This window comes from Ictalurus punctatus, chromosome 11, assembly GCF_001660625.3.
Source record: "Ictalurus punctatus breed USDA103 chromosome 11, Coco_2.0, whole genome shotgun sequence".
Classification (NCBI taxonomy): Eukaryota; Metazoa; Chordata; class Actinopteri; order Siluriformes; family Ictaluridae; genus Ictalurus; species Ictalurus punctatus.
This window is the reverse complement of record NC_030426.2, coordinates 28,116,211-28,133,698: the sequence shown is the minus strand read 5'-3', so window position 1 is coordinate 28,133,698 and position 17,488 is coordinate 28,116,211. Positions and strand designations below refer to the sequence as shown.

General features: G+C 39.1%; 2 protein-coding genes across 3 annotated transcripts in view; both read left to right on the top strand.

Moving 5' to 3' along the window:
* The window catches only part of pfkmb (phosphofructokinase, muscle b), a 24,108-nt gene extending 12,351 nt beyond the window's left edge, over positions 1 to 11,757 (top strand). The window contains exons 15-24 of one of the 2 annotated variants that reach the window (XM_053683761.1): positions 245 to 391; positions 1,593 to 1,663; positions 2,258 to 2,345; positions 2,484 to 2,636; positions 2,711 to 2,875; positions 4,786 to 4,847; positions 4,956 to 5,067; positions 5,248 to 5,347; positions 5,557 to 5,662; positions 6,459 to 11,757. In XM_053683761.1, the coding sequence (XP_053539736.1) occupies positions 245 to 391; positions 1,593 to 1,663; positions 2,258 to 2,345; positions 2,484 to 2,636; positions 2,711 to 2,875; positions 4,786 to 4,847; positions 4,956 to 5,067; positions 5,248 to 5,347; positions 5,557 to 5,662; positions 6,459 to 6,594 (1,140 nt within the window). In that variant the 3' untranslated portion in view covers positions 6,595 to 11,757. The remainder of the gene's footprint in view (positions 1 to 244; positions 392 to 1,592; positions 1,664 to 2,257; positions 2,346 to 2,483; positions 2,637 to 2,710; positions 2,876 to 4,785; positions 4,848 to 4,955; positions 5,068 to 5,247; positions 5,348 to 5,556; positions 5,663 to 6,458) is intronic. The other variant, XR_008397227.1, reaches the window with a different exon arrangement.
* The window catches only part of itgb7 (integrin, beta 7), a 24,357-nt gene continuing 17,992 nt past the window's right edge, over positions 11,124 to 17,488 (top strand). The window contains exons 1-2 of the mRNA XM_017479468.3: positions 11,124 to 11,259; positions 12,625 to 12,712. Of these exons, the coding sequence (XP_017334957.1) occupies positions 12,710 to 12,712 (3 nt within the window). The 5' untranslated portion in view covers positions 11,124 to 11,259; positions 12,625 to 12,709. The remainder of the gene's footprint in view (positions 11,260 to 12,624; positions 12,713 to 17,488) is intronic.

Below are 17,488 nucleotides of genomic sequence, written 5' to 3'. Positions count from 1 at the left end.
GCAGCTCTCATTCCAGAGCAGACACCACACGTTATTATAAACCATGCAGGAGACACAGTGAAACGTGGTTAATACGACTGTGTCAGAGCCACAGGTTTAACAGCACCATGTCAACCTACATCACTTATTTTACTCCACTCATGCTTTTATTCTTCAGTTTATGATTTTATTTCTTCATATAAATAATAATATACATTATCTCACATCTCTTCTATCCCCCCACCCCGATCCACCTCTTCTGTAGAGTAATATAAACATCGGCCTGATGAACACTGGAGCTCCGTGTGCTGGTATGAACGCAGCTGTACGTTCTGCAGTCAGGACCGGGATCCTACAGGGACATCAGATGCTGGCTGTACACGACGGCTTCGAGGGACTCGCTTACGGAAATGTGATCACACACACACACACACACACACACACACACACACACGTTTTTGTGTAACATTTACGGAGGGAGTCTCCAGAGTCAGAGGTAAAGCTATACCTTTATGTTTTCAGATATGACAGGGCAGGGCTTAGTGGTTAGCACATTTGCCTCGTACCCCTGGGCTTGGGGGTTTGATTCACACCTCCGCCCTGTGTGTGCATGAGGGTTGGCATGTTCTCCGTGTGCTTCAGGGGTTTCCTCCCCTAGTCCAAAGACATGCGCCTTAGGCTGATTGGCATTCCTAATTGTCTGTAGTGTGTGAATGTGTGTGAGATGGTCCCCCTCCTTGTGTAGGTTAAGCGGAAGAGAAAATGGATGTATGGATGGACATCTTCAGGAATTGTCATGTTCAATGTGGACATTTCCCCCCAGACCACCAGAGGGCACCCTCACTCACATTTTTGAATTTCTTCCTTTGTTGTCTGTCTCACTTCCTGTCTCACATCTGTTTTTTTGTTCCCCTGATTAGTTCCTCTGTTTAAGTTCAGTCTTTTTCCTCCTTAGATGCCACATTATATTGTGTAAGGTTAGTGGTATGGTCCTTTGTTTTAGTTCTTCCAGTTTTTGGTCTTCAGGTTTTCTGTCTTTTGTTTGTTTTTAGTTCTTTAATCATTAAAGACTTCTGCACTCGCATCCAACTCCCTGGAATTGTGACAACAGATCTTACAGACATTCCACAATATTACATGTAACTGTAAATGGATAAAAAGTGTGAAATAAATATAGTAATCATGGGTAAATTGTTGTGGTATTAGGGGAGTAACACACTTTGGGCTACATGCCATTAACACTATAGAGGACAAATACATGTTGTGTTTATGTTTATTTTTAATTAATAATAATAAAAGATATTGTTCCTGACTGTAAATATTTAAAAGTACACGGTGTTGTCTGAAAAGAGTTCTAAGTTCTCTGCAGATGTATAAAATGCAGTGTGTGTAAGTGTATTTAATGTGTGTATTGGATTATTAAGATTCTTAGCTTCCTAAAAGGTTCTAGCTGGAACATCTTTGGTAGGAACATACTGTTCTAGAGTTCTATATAGGACAATTAAAGGTTCCCCTGAGGGACAACTGTACACACCATCTAACAGTCTCTCTCTCTCTCTCTCTTTCTTTCTGTGTGTGTGTGTGTGTGTGTGTGTGTGTGTGTGTGTGTGCAGATTGAGCCTATCACCTGGTCTACTGTTGGGGACTGGACTGGACAGGGTGGTTCTAATTTGGGAACTAAGAGGTACCACAATTCCGTCATTTAAAGGAAGAGCCGCGTCGCTCAGTGACTCACGTTAGTCACATGAGCGGGATTTCAGTAACAGAGTCGGGATTTACATCCTCATTTATTCACACGTCAGAATATATTTACTCTGTTACTATTGCAACCCTCAAATTATTTGCATATTAAATGGGACTGAATGGGACACAAACTGAGCTCATATGTAGCCCCGCCCCCAAATCAGTTTCATGAAGAATTACTGAGAAAGTCTGTTACCATGACAACCACTGTTAAGCACTAAACTAGCATGAGCTAAGTCGGTTAGCTTAGTACGCTAGGAGGGTAAATATTTCCAGTTAGCATGTTGTTACCCTCCAGTAATTTGCATATTTGATGTGATTGGTCCAAACCTGTAATTTAGTGAACTCACAAACTGAAGTCAATGTAGCTCCGCCCCCAGATGAAACTACAAAAAACTAAATGGATGAATGTGAATTTAACCCAAACATCCAAATGTATAGGATCAAAGTCAGCATCCAGGAGTTTACAAATTTAAACTCTCTCTCTCTGTGTGTGTGTGTGTGTGTGTGTGTGTGTGTGTGTGTGTGTGTGTAGGACGTTACCAGCCAGTCTTTTGGAGGAAATCAGTCTGAATATCGCTAAGTTTAATATCCATGCTCTGATTATTATTGGGGGATTTGAGGTGAGAAAAAACTCTGAAATAACCAGAGAATAAAAATTAAATAATATCTTACACCAGGAAGGTAAACATCTCTCTCTCTCTCTCTCTCTCTCTCTCTCTCTCTCTCTCTCTCTCTCTCTCTCTCTTTCTCTCTCTCAGGCATTTGTAGGAGGATTAGAGATTGTGACTGGAAGAGAGAGATATGAGGAACTGTGTATTCCAATCCTTATTATTCCTGCCACTGTGTCCAATAACGTTCCAGGATCAGAGTTCAGCATCGGAGCTGATACAGCTCTCAATACTATTACAGCTGTGAGAAACACACACAAACACACGCACACACACACCAGAACTATAATATGACATTGTGTGTGTGTGTGTGTCAGACATGTGACAGGATAAAGCAGTCAGCAGCTGGGACTAAGCGCAGGGTGTTCATTATTGAGACAATGGGAGGATATTGTGGATATCTGGCAACCATGGCAGGCCTTGCTGCAGGAGCTGACGCTGCTTACATCTACGAAGAACCGTTCCGCATCCGGGACCTAAAGGTGAGAAAGGCTGAGAGAGAGGGAGAGCGAGAATCATTTTAAACGACACATTCAGGAAACTTTAACATGTAAAAACATTATTATTGGTGGTTAATGCTGATTAATTGCTTGTATTTTTTCATGTGTAAGTCGCTTTGGATAAAAGCGTCTGCTAAATGAATAAATAGAAATGTAAATTGATGGATAATGGTTAGGGATGCACCGAAATTAAAATTCTTTAATTCTTGAAAATTCTTCGAAGCCGAAACTGAATATAATGAAATACTTGGCCGAAAGCTGAATACCGAACACATTTTTTCATGTTTTTTCCATTTATTTTGCAATTTTTTTCACCATTGCATAAATTAAATAGTCAAAATGTGCTTTTTACTATTTTGTCTTGCTTTTCAAAGAAAAAAATCAATTACAAAAACTACAATTTCAAAATATTTATTTAACACAACATTTTTTTCCATTCCAGCAGGCACAGGCTACCATCAAGGCACAATATAACTTTAAATAAAAAATGAGTAAAATAAAAATATTGTGATGTGGTCATCTTTGAGCCCCTTGAATAGCCGATGTTAGTCCTGTAACTGACTGCTGAAAGAATGGAACACTCTGTAGCCTACAACTAAAAAGAGTGCAGAAACTGGTTCTATTGGGTTCTATAGGGCTGATGATATTGGGGATGTGTACCGCTCGCGTCCCTGTACACCTCGCCGAGTGTTATAGTAGATATAGGATTTTTCTGCCTGCCCGTAAATAAATACGTCTTTACCTGCTTCCGTACTCTACTCCCTTACATCTCGCGACGTGACAGAAACAAAACAAACGCACGTGTCCACAACTCGTGCATGTAGCTCGTGCATGCGTGCGCCCCCTCATCGAGGTCGTGACATTCGCGTGTCTCACTCTGCTTGCTAGGCTATTTGGTCACGTCATCAAACACGTCATTGTTCGCTCAAATTTATTTGGCCTTTTCACTTTTTAACACCGAAAATGCTTTTTTTGCTATTTTCGACCGAATAATTTCGGTTGCCGAACATTCGGTGCATCCCTAATAATGGTGGTTAATTGATGGTTAATTGGTGGTTAATTGGTGGTTAATTTGTGGTTAAGGATGGTTAATTGGTGGTTAATGGTGGTTAATTGGTGGTTAATTGGTGGTTAATGGTGGTTAATTGGTGGTTAATTTGTGGTTAAGGATGGTTAATTGGTGGTTAATTATGGTTAATTGGTGGTTAATTGGTGGTTAATGGTGGTTAATTGGTGGTTAATTTGTGGTTAAGGATGGTTAATTGGTGGTTAATTTGTGGTTAATGATGGTTAATTGGTGGTTAATGATGGTTAATTGGTGGTTAATGGTGGTTAATTGGTGGTTAATTCATGGTTAATGGTGGGTAATTGGTGGTTAATGGTGGTTAATTGGTGGGTAATTGGTGGTTAATGATGGTTTATTGGTGGTAATTGGTGGTTAACTGGTGGTTAATGGTGGTTATTGGTGGTTAATTGGTGGTTAATGGTGGTTAATTGGTGGTTAATTGGTGGTTAATTGGTGGTTAATTTGTGGTTAAGGATGGTTAATTGGTGGTTAATTATGGTTAATTGGTGGTTAATTGGTGGTTAATGGTGGTTAATTGGTGGTTAATTTGTGGTTAAGGATGGTTAATTGGTGGTTAATTTGTGGTTAATGATGGTTAATTGGTGGTTAATGATGGTTAATTGGTGGTTAATGGTGGTTAATTGGTGGTTAATTCGTGGTTAATGATGGTTAATTGGTGGTTAATGGTGGGTAATTGGTGGTTAATGGTGGTTAATTGGTGGGTAATTGGTGGTTAATGATGGTTTATTGGTGGTAATTGGTGGTTAACTGGTGGTTAATGGTGGTTATTGGTGGTTAATTCTGGTTAATTGATTATAATTTGCAGATAAATGTTGAGCATTTGGTGGAGAAGATGAAGACCACAGTGAAAAGAGGCCTCATCCTCAGGTGTGTGTGTTTTCTCTGTAATTTGCTTCTTTACCTTTCTGTTTGATTGAGTGATGATTAATCAGAATCAGATGAAAGAGGTTTACACACTCAGTCTGTTCAACACAGGAATGAGAAGTGTAACTCCAACTACACAACAGACTTCATCTTTAACCTGTACTCTGAGGAGGGTCAAGGAGTGTTCGACTGCCGAAAAAACGTCTTGGGACACATGCAGCAGGTTCGAGTGCTGTTCCTCCATCACCTCACTGTCAGATTCTGTGAACTGAACACCTACATCATTCTCTCTCTCTCTCTCTCTCTCTCACACACACACACACACACACACACACACACACACACACACACACACACACACACACACACACACACACACACACACACACACACACACACACAGGGTGGAACTCCGACACCATTTGACAGGAACTTCGGCACTAAGATGGGAACGAAGGCCGTGCTGTGGGTGACAGATAAACTGAAGGAGTGTTACAGACACGGTTAGTGATGTCACAGTGAGGGAGGGCGTGTTTCTACCCCAGGAACTATTTCCAGGAGCATTTGAATTCCTGCTCTAGTTTTAGTGTTTCTGCAAATGTAGTGGATGCAGTGGGCGGAGCTTGTTTTATTAAACACTGCTGATTGGTCAAGATCAAGTTTTTCAAACAGGAAATATGTAGATGTCATGGTTCTCCGTGTCTGTGTGCAGGACGTATCTTTGCCAACGCACCGGACTCAGCCTGTGTCCTGGGCCTGAAGAAGAGATCTCTCGTGTTCCAGCCTCTGTCTGAGCTCAAGGAGAACACTGACTTTGAGTGAGTGATGTCACACTTATCCTCTCTCTCTCTCTCTCTCTCTCTCTCTCTCTCTCTCTCTCTCTCTCTCCTGTAGTCCTGTGTTCATACTAGTCAAGACAGACTTTAAATTAATCGACTCCTGTAAATTCCTCATATCCGTCCTGACTCCACCCCATTTCTCCCCCATGTTTTTAAATGTTTTAAAAACAATTAGGGGAAAAAAAAAAACTGGGGTTTCATCTTTTATTTCAACACCGAAATTCATTTTAAACAAATTGATACCATGGCTGGATCGTGATTGGTCAGAAGGTGTTGATTAGTTTTCTATAACAGCAGCGCAGGTTTATAATAACATGCTCGTTTCTATAGCAACGGCTCGTTCACAGGGACGTGTAATACAGTTTAAGAAAATCGTGGATATGGTGAAGTTTTCTGTAAGGAGACGTTTATTAATTAAGATTGAAGGAAGGAGTCTACAGTTAAGGTGCAGAGGAGTTCTTTAATACAGGAACAATTATAATAGTTGGTATGTTGCTGTGGTAGAAGAGGAATAAAACACATGGGGACATGCTGTTAGAGGAAAATAATAACTTCATCACACCATCCTGTCACTGGTTAGTTTCCTGGAGCAGCACACCCCCATGTGTGTTATTATTGTATAAATAACACCTACACTGTATATCATTTGGATCATACCATCTTTACTGGAACATAAAACACCTGGACAGGCCACGCCCACAAGGTCAGTGTACTTCTCTCACTCTTGAATCTTCCTGTACATAAATATTGACACCCCCTTCTCGTATGTGTGTAGGCATCGTATCCCGAGGACTCAGTGGTGGTTAAGCCTGAGGCCCATCCTGAAGATTCTGGCCAAGTACAAGATCAGCCTGGAGATCTCTGAGAAGACCAGCATGGAGAGCGTTATCAAGAAGAGAGGAGTGGTGTAGACACGTCTCTGACGATGCACACTTTCCATCTGAAAACCACACCGTTTTTTCATCTGCGCGTGTGTGTGTGCGCGCGTGCGTGTGTGTGTGTGCATGCTTACCCACTTCCTACTTCTGTCCTACTTATCTTTATCTTTCAGTCTGTTTTTCTAGGTGAGTTAGTGTATGTGAGTGTGTGAGTGTGTGTGAGTGTATGTGTCTGTGAGTGTGTGTGAGTGTGTGTGAGTGTGTGAGTGTGTGTGAGTGTGAGTGTGTGTGAGTGTGTGTGTGTGGAACTTGTTACGTCAGGAGATGTATTGTGTGTGTGTGTGTGTGTGTGTGTGTGTGTGTGTGTGTGTGTGTGTGTGTGAGAGCGCTCTCTCTTTCTCTCTCTCTCTCCCACCCCCTGTTTTGCTCTCACAGGTTGCTCCGCCCAAATTCGACGTGCTGCACCGGGATTGGAGAGGAGAAGATTGGTTGTTGATTTAAAAGGCGTAAGAACGATGTGTCGGGGAATGAGGAATCGGATGTGTGGCGTATCTGATTGTGTGCATACCTTTGAATAGCAAATATTTGTGAGATCGATCACTTGTTGTGTTGTGAGTGAGTGGTAGAATCTGTGTTGTCCCATTCCCCGGTGTTGTTTTGTGTTGTGGCTGAGTGTACGCCTCCATTGTAAATATCGTCATTGTAATTATTACTTTTCTACTAATCATGAAAGCAGTAGGGACTGGGTGCCATTTATTTTGGGTGTATCTTTTGTTCGCTGTGTTTACCTTAGTTAGGGAGTCAGGTAAGACTCTGTATTTTCTTTTGAACTACACTTTTTTTGTTGGGTAATTTAAAGTGATACAGGGCAAGTTAGTTACGGTTCTGTTTGTTATTTTGGCCTTGCCCAGCCCTGAAGACATTGGCTTTCTTAGTGACTGTTTGTTTGTTTTGGATTATCCTTCTTTCTTTCCTGTAATCATTAAATTTGTAGATATCAAAGATTTGAAAGACGTGTGTCTACCTTATTGTTATTTTTTTGTTTATACTTTCTTTTGTGTTACACCTCGACCCTAGACTGGGGTCGTAACATAAATTGGGGGCTCATCCCACCCTGTAAATTGGGGGCTCATCCCACCCTGTAAATTGGGGGCTCATCCGACCCTGTAAATTGGGGGCTCATCCGACCCGTCATAAATTGGGGGCTCATCTTTTGTTCCACAAAGTCATTTGTGACACCCTTCTTGTGGCTGTATGTAGGGTAAGTCATTTCACTACTCTTTGCTTGGCTATTTTCCTTGTGGTGTGGATAAAAAGGGTAGGATTGGAGGATAAATATGGAGTTTGATTTACTCTCCTTTACACTATCTCCAAGCACGGAGCAGTTTGAACGTTGTCGCAAAAATGACTTATTTAAAATAGCAGACTTTTTTCAAATTAAGGTACCGCGGAATGTAACTAAGAAAGTGGTTAAAAATCTGCTATAGCAGGAACTTATTCGACAACAGATTTTGCCTGAACTGTCTTTCGTGATTGATATGGAAGAGGGAGCTGTTGCGCAGATTAGATCTGATGAAAAGCCTCCTCCCCCTCCACAAATGTCACCAGGAATTCCTAGATTTCCGCTATTTGCGCCACCCAGTAGCTCGTTGATGGTACCAAAGTGTGACCCACTATTGGCATTGAGAATGAAAGAGTTGGAATTGGAAGTTAAACGGGAGGAAAGTGAGAAAAAAGACTTCGGTTAAGGGGGTTGGAGTTTGAATTGGAGCAGGAACGGTTTCAAAAAGCTCACAGTCGACCTCACCGGGCTCAGGGCTTGTCGGATAGTTCCCCAGCATCTCCTTCATTCGCTCAATTACCTGCAGCTCCCGTGCCTGTCTCTTCCAGTCCTGTTGTTCCACAGGTGGAAAACTTGCCAGTTTTGGATGTCAGTAAGCATATTAATTTGGTACCTATATTTAGAGAAGCGGAGGTAGATAGCCATTTTACAGCTTTTGAACGTGTGGCAGCTACATTGCAGTGGCCAAAAGAGATGTGGGCTCTTCTGTTGCAATGTAAGTTAGTTGGAAAAGCACGGAAAGTTTGTTCTGTATTGCCAGTGGAGCAGAGCCTTGTTTACAATGTGGTGAAACAGTCTGTTCTCCGTGCTTGTGAGTTAGTCCCTGAAGCATATAGACAGAAATTCAGGGCCCACAGGAAATCAGACAAGCAAACTTTTGTGGAATTTGCCAGAGAGAAACAAACTCTGTTTGATAAATGGTGTACTGCTAATAAGACTACAACTCTTGAAGCTTTGAAAGAGCTTGTGTTATTAGAACATTTTAAGAACTGTCTTCCAGAAAATTTAGACATTCATTTAAATGAGAACGAGTGATGTATCTTTCTACAGCCGCTGTACTAGCGGATGAATTTATACTAACGCATAGGACTGTTTTTCATCCAGTGTTGAGAAGTGATAAGTCTACTGTTCATGGGGTTTTCCGGCAGGGAAAAGGTTGGACTACTGTTGTCAAGTCCGGACGGGGAAATGACAATGGGAGTCCTAGAGCTGCTCAAAACCGCTCAGTAAACGGTAGAGTGTGTTTTTACTGTCTTCAAGCAGGTCACCTTATTGCTGATTGTGAAGTCTGGAGGAAGAAGAACAGTCCAGTTAAGCCTAAAAGTGTGGGTTTTGTGCAAACTGTTGGGAGTGAAAGGATGCTTTCCTCTGAGAACTCTGTGTATAAACCATTCATGCTACAGGGGTGGGTATCAAGTGGTAGTGATGGGGAATGTTCGCCAGTGACAGTATTACGAGACACAGGAGCTGCTCAGTCTTTCATGCTCTGTAATGTACTACACTTACCTTCTGACTCGTTCACAGGCTCTGACGTACTTTTGCGAGGGTTCTGGGGTTGGGTCTATAAAAGTACCTCTACACAAAATTTACCTCAAAACACACCTGATAACGGGAGATGTTATGGTTGGGCTTTGTTCTCAGCTTCCTGTGGAAGGGGTTGAAGTTATATTGTGTAATGACTTAGCTGGTGGTAAAGTTTTTCCCCAACCAATTGTTGTAAGTAACTCTATTACTGACTAGAAAACTGATGCGTCTATTCAATTTCCCTCAGAATTTCCTACCTGTGTGGTGATGCGGGCTCAAGCTCGCAAATTTCATGACGTTGTGGATCTTGCTGATACTTTCCTACAGTCTTCTGATGCTGAAGCTATGAGTGGAAAATTGTGTGCGGATACAAATGCTTCTCCGTCTCAAGTTACAATACCGGATAATGTTCGGTTAAAAATTGAGCGTTCGCAGTTATGTGCTGCACAGAAAGCTGATCCTTCATTGAGTAGGTGTATTACTGCAACTACAAACCATACAAACAACCTTAATGATAAAGTCTCTTACTTTTGGGAGAACAATGTTTTGATCCTTAAGTGGGAGAATGGCAATAGTGTGTGCCAAATTGTTGTTCCCACAAGTTACCGCCCCCTCATACTAAGTCTTGCGCATGATCATGTTCTTTCTGGCCATTTGGGGATCAGGAAAACTTATGATAGAGTTTTGAGGTATTTCTTCTGGCCTGGTCTAAAGTCAGATGTTGCTACCTATTGTCGGTCATGCCATTTCTGCCAACTGACTAGTAAGCCAAACCAAAGCATACCTCCCACTCCATTACATCCCATCCAGGTCATGAGTGAACCGTTTGAATGCATCACCATTGATTGTGTTGGACCATTGCCAAAGTCTAAGTCGGGTCACCAGTATATACTTACCATAGTGTGTGCTGCTACACGCTACCCAGAGGCTATACCGATGAGAAACAATAAAGCTAAAGGTGTAATGAAAGAGCTGATAAAATTCTGTGCTACTTTTGGGTTGCCAAGAATTATTCAGACGGATTAAGGTTCCAATTTGACATCCACACTGTTCTCGCAAGTTCTGCGTGAGTTAGCAATTAAGCACCAATTATCAATCACTTATCATCCTGAGTCATAAGGCATGCTAGAACGTTTCCGCCAAACACTCAAATCTATGCTACGTGTATTCTGTGTGGAAACGGGAAAAGGCTGGGATGATGGTTTGCCGATGTTAATGTTTGCTGCTCGCGAGACAGTACAGGAATCACTGGGGTTTAGTCCGGCTGAATTGGTTTTTGGTCACACAGTACGGGGACCCTTGAGACTGTTACGGGAACAATTACTGAGTGAGGCCTCTGCACCAGTGTCAGTGCTTGAGTATGTGAGTAGAGTACATGAACACTTGCATAAAGTGTGTGAAATGGCAAAGACAAATTTGACAGGAATGCAAAAGCGAATGAAGCAGCGATTTGACAGACCTAGTGTTACTCGGGATTTCCAAGTAGGAGACTCAGTTTGGTGCTGCTTCCCATTCCTGGTTCAACATCGCATGCAAGGTTTTCTGGACCCTACATGATGTTCTTCGTACCCCAGACCGTAGTAAGAAAACCTGTGTATGTTGCCTCAATTTGACTTTTATGGGTTGATGGTTAAGGTGGTCGAAATGAATTTGACTTTAATGGGTGGGGGTGTTACGTCAGGAGACATATTGCGTGTGTGTGTGTGTGAGAGCGCTCTCTCTTTCTCTCTCTCTCTCCCACCCCCTGTTTTGCTCTCACAGGTTGCTCCGCCCAAATTCGACGTGCTGCACCGGGATTGGAGAGGAGAAGATTGGTTGTTGATTTAAAAGGCGTAAGAACGATGTGTCGGGGAATGAGGAATCGGATGTGTGGCGTATCTGATTGTGTGCATACCTTTGAATAGCAAATATTTGTGAGATCGGTCACTTGTTGTGTTGTGAGTGAGTGGTAGAATCTGTGTTGTCCCATTCCCCGGTGTTGTTTTGTGTTGTGGCTGAGTGTACGCCTCCATTGTAAATATCGTCATTGTAATTATTACTTTTCTACTAATCATGAAAGCAGTAGGGACTGGGTGCCATTTATTTTGGGTGTATCTTTTGTTCGCTGTGTTTACCTTAGTTAGGGAGTCAGGTAAGACTCTGTATTTTCTTTTGAACTACACTTTTTTTGTTGGGTAATTTAAAGTGATACAGGGCAAGTTAGTTACGGTACAGTTTGTTATTTTGGCCTTGCCCAGCCCTGAAGACATTGGCTTTCTTAGTGACTGTTTGTTTGTTTTGGATTATCCTTCTTTCTTTCCTGTAATCATTAAATTTGTAGATATCAAAGATTTGAAAGACGTGTGTCTTTCAAGGCCTTATTTTTATTTTTTTGTTTATACTTTCTTTTGTGTTACACCTCGACCCTAGACCGGGGTCGTAACAAACTACAGTCACTTCGCTGATGTGTTTCACTAATAAAATAAAGAATACGTCTCTAAAAACACTTTCGGAGTTGAGAAGTTAAAAAAACACGACAACTTCTATCAGATAACATGCAGAATGAGATGGAGAAGTGATTATTCTGTGTGTGTGTGTGTGTGTGTGTGTGTGTGTGTGTGTGTGTGTGTGCACGATTAAAGTGTTCTATTCTAATCTGCTACATTTCACTTCTGTTTAAAAGTAAAAGTCTGATTTCTAGACAGAAGTGAAATGAGCAGCTGATTGAAGTTAGTGCTGCTGATTGAATAATCCTGCGTTTGCTGTGTAATTAATGAGTGAAATCTGCCTTTATTTGATCTGTACACGGTAGTCAGTCATCGTCCCTCGTGTCAGAGACGTTAACTGTAGACCGTGTTCTTTCTGACCCAGAAAAACCCCACAGCTGCAGCAGCAGGAAGTCGGCAGCGTGAAGACTGACATTTTCTGAACTGAACCTAAATTCACTGAGCACCAGAATGTTTACAGTTTACATTCAAGTTCAAATGATCTTAATTATGAGAGAGAGAGTGTGATGGTGTGTGTGTACTGTATAGTTTCCCCATAAGGCTGAATAATCGCCTCATTAAACACGTCAGTCAGGCAGATCGTTTCTCCTGTGACTCCCAAACTGTGTTCTGAGAATTGCTGTGAAGGTGCTGTCTCACACTCTCTCTCTCTCTCTCTCTCTCTCTCTCACACACACACACACACACACACACACACACACACACATACAGCGCCACTGTATGAGGAACAGAGACACAAAGAAACGACACGCATTCAACAAAACTCTTCATACAGGACACAAGAACGTCACAGTTCATGGTGAGTTTGTTTAATCCTTTATCCTCTTATATTTTATTTAACTCTATATCATGTCTTAATGAGGACAAATCACATTTATAGCTTTATATATATATTGTGTATATTCACATATCTGATATTCATCTTCATTCTTATCTGATTCACTGCTTTACTCCGGGTTAATAGAGTCAGTGATTTACATGGTAGTAAAATTATGATTCTGAAATAGATTCTGCTTCCTCTGTAAAATCTACATTTATCACTTTATCACAAGTCACAGGAACGTGCATTTCTTTCATGTTTTCTTCTTAATTAAAAAAACAAACATGTTATCTGTCCAGAGGATTTAATGCCAAATCATTGCTTAAATCCTTTCATCATTCACGGTTATAAGATAATCAAGCATTAACTTTTATTATTAATATTATCAGCATATTAATGGAGTAAATTTATTTACATTTACATTTATTCATTTAGCAGATGCTTTTATCCAAAGTGACTTACAAATGAGGAAATACAAGCAAAGCGATATATCACTCAGAGAACAATACAAGTAGTGCTACTGTACAAGATCTTTTAATTGAGTTACAAAAGATCGAAGTGCGCAGAGTTGGGTTGGCGTTTTAGGGGTTAGTTACGTGTTCACGGAAGAGGTGGGTCTTTAGCTGTTTTTTGAAGATAGTGACAGATTCTGCGGTTCGGATTGAGGTTGGAAGTTCAAATTAAACGTATTTTCTCATTAAAGCTGCAGTACTTTTGCTCTCAGAGGTGTGAATTCTGACCCTGAACTTAAACACGTTTCTGGATGTAAATACACTCAAAACATTATGGCGCGTCAGTCGAGGACAAGATTAAATACATACACATGACAGTATTAATTAATTAATTATATTGTCATGGTAATATTTTCGCACGGAGGACATGAGGACATGGGCGTCTTAATCAGAAAACTAGCTTACCTGGAGGAGAGAATATTTTATATTTTATATGGAGTTAAAGTTTCTCTGTGAGTGCTTGGTCAGCTTATCCTTCACAACATGGTCACATGTCCTTTACAGCAGAGTGCATCGGATTAGCACAACATTTATTTTATTAGATCAATTCAACAAGTCAAAACAATGAATGAGAAGTGTGATAAAACAGGCAGAAATATGAGGTAATCTCAGAGGCATGAACTTCACGCAAGTCATTTTAATAATCTGCATGTGACTGTGAATACCAGGAACTTTCCTCACATAAACACTTTCAGAAACAAGGAAATGATGCTGATTCTTTTAACCCCGGTTTTAACAGGGCCAGTCACGCTAATGTGTGTGTATATAACAAGTTTTTTAAAGCTCACTAACTTTAAAAGAAGAGTAAAATCATATTAATTTGAAATGAACTGCAGTTTGAATCAAACAGAGAAGTTCTGTCGCAGTTTGTGTCTCTGTGGTGGAAAAGTTCAGCAATAAACAGAGAAATAAATACTGTATAACTGAACACTAGGAGAAAAAAAAAGCGTTTCAGCGAGGGTTCTTTAAGAAATCATTGGATAATTATGGGCTATTAACTTATTAACAAGCCTTACATTTAAAATGTTTCGTCCAGTGTGTGTATATATATATATATATATATATATATATATATATATATATATATATATATATATATATGTGTGTGTGTGTGTGTGTGTGTGTGTGTGTGTGTGTGTGTGTGTGTATATATGTTTATATGTGTATGTATGTGTATATATATGTGTAAATATGTGTATATGTGTGTATGTGTATATATGTATGAATGTATGTATGTGTATATATATATATATATATATATATATATATATATATATATATATATATATATATATATATATATATATATATACACACACATACATACATATATGTGTACCTAATGTGCCTATTATTTGGATCGTTTCATCATACTGTTCAATTACATTTACATTTATTCACTTAGCAGACGCTTTTATCCAAAGCGACTTACAAATGAGGAAATACAAGCAAAGCGATATATCACTCAGAGAACAATACAAGAAGTGCTACTGTATGAGATCCATTAATTGAGTAGAGTAGAGGTGTAAGTGCAATTTTTTTTTTTATTATTATTTATTTATATATTTTTTATTATGAGTTGGTTGGGTGTTCATAGAAGAGGCGGGTCTTTAGCTGTTTTTTGAAGATGGTGAGAGATTCTGCGGTCCGGATTGATATTGGAAGTTCATCCACCACTGAGGAACAGTTAGTGTGAAGGTTTTGGAAAGAGACCTAGCGCCACGCTGAGTTGGAACTGCTAAACGCCGGTCGCTAATCGATCGCAGGCCTCCACATGATACAGGATGATATGATACAATATTTTAATTTAATGTTTAGATCAATGTGTGACCAAATTTGGGGATATGAATATCAACTTCACAAATAATGAGGATGATGATGTAGAGAAAGAGTGTTTTAAAGGTATCAGACTTACAGATAATTATTTACACATCAGTCAAAAATATGAATCATTTTTTAGACACCAGTTGTTTGTTCTTTTTCAATAATAATAAATGTAAAAAGTATATAATTTATATTGATATATAATAATATATAATTTAAATAGTAAAAAAAAAATTCATTTGTTGCCTTTTAAATTGATGTATGGGTCCAAATTGTCCGAAAGTTCCACCTGGAATTCATACAAATGAATAAAACCATTAATCATTAAAAGTCTTTTTTATATATATATATATATATATATATATATATATATATATATATATATATATATATATATATATATATATTTTTTATACAGTAATAGTGGCAAAAGGTTTGTGAAGCCCTGACCTAAAGGGAATCAGAAATAATTAAACTTGGTTATAATTCGGTTAAACATGTGAAGTTCCCACAGTCGAGAACGAGAACCGGACTGATGTTCTGTCTGTCGTTCAGACTTTCAGCTTTGAGTCACACAGGAAGAGAAATGTGGTTTACCACATGTAACAGTGAAGCACAACTTCCTTAAGTCTACAGTGTGGATCTGTGTGTGTGTGTGTCTGAGAGAGATTGATTTTAATTTATTAAACTGTATATTCTAAACCACTTAATATTGTAAGTGTAGAGATAAAATGTAACATAAAATGTTCTGTACTTCCCGGAGGACCGGGTGTAGTGCGTAGCAGTAGTCCAGTTTTGAGAACTGGTATAAAGTTGGCTTGACGTTTGATATTCGCAGATATGCGGAAAATAAGGGACCATCTCTAAAGTTACATACGACATTGTTATACACGTTTCTAACTTCACTAGCATTTGAAGGGAATGACTTACAGTCACACATCCAACTGTAAAGTGTTCGACTAGGTGTCAGGTATGATGCACACCTTTTAGATTTTTGATATTTAACCCTACAATGCAGGAACCATAAAAACCTTCACAAATGCATAAAAAGGGTCAAAATGACCCGAACTGGATTGAATGGTTTTCTTCAAAAAATAGATGTCCTATTAATGAAATAATTAAAAGAACTGATGATCCATGAATGTGTTAATATTTCAAACATCTTTATTTTTATTTGCAATCCTCTTCAATCCTTTCTTCTGTACCATTCTGCTTATTGTGCCCTGAACATGCATCATCATCATTAGCATTCCCATCTTCATCTTCATTTCAACAACTGTCAGGAGTACAAGAGGTTAAAATGATTTTTAATACTGTTATCTTTGTGTGTGTGTGTATGTATATATATATATATATATATATATATATATATATATATATATATATATATATATATATATATATATATATATATACATATATATATATATATATATATATATATACATATATATATATGTATATATATATATATATATATATATATATATATATATATATATATATATATATATATATATATAATACGCATATATGCACACACACTCTTACTGCCACTACCAAAACACCAAACATTATTCCTGTGGAAATGTTCTAAGTTTTGAGTCCCGGTTTAGAAAATGCAGTTAGGTTTTGACCCAAACTTTTTTTTAATTCAAAGATAGGGAAAATGTTGAGAAAGATGAGGACATTGATGAGGTGAGTGAGGGGCACAATAAACTCAATGAAAAAAAAAAAAGGAGAGATGAAGACTTGTGACAGGGAAGATGATGGGAACAGCACTGGTGATAAAGATGAGAATGCTAATAATGATGACGCATGTTTAGGACACAATAAGCAGAATGGCAAAGAAGAGTGATGAGGATTATTCCTGAGACAGGGAAGTTGAGGCTGGAGACAGGAACACTGCAGATGAAGATGAGGATGAAGATGAAAGTTCAGGGCACAATAAGCAGAATGGTACAGAAGAAAGGAAGGATGAGGATTATTCTTGTGACAGGGAAGTTGAGGGCTCAAAAGGTTGACTGGATGTGCTGCCTATGTAAATAATTTTGAATTCCTTTGGCTCCCGTCCACAATCTAAACATGTACATAAATAAATTAAAAGAAAACAAATAAAGATGTTTGAAATATTAACACATTCGTGGATCATCAGTTCTTTTAATTATTTCATTAATAGGACATCTATTTTTTGAAGAAAACCATTCAATCCAGTTCGGGTCATTTTGACCCCCTTTATGCATTTGTGAAGTTTTTTATGGTTCCTGCATTGTAGGGTTAAATATCAAAAATCTAAAAGGTGTGCATCATACCTGACACCTAGTCGAACACTTTACAGTTGCATGTGTGACTGTAAGTCATTCCCTTCAAATGCTAGTGAAGTTATAAACGTGTATAACAATGTCGTATGTAACTTTAG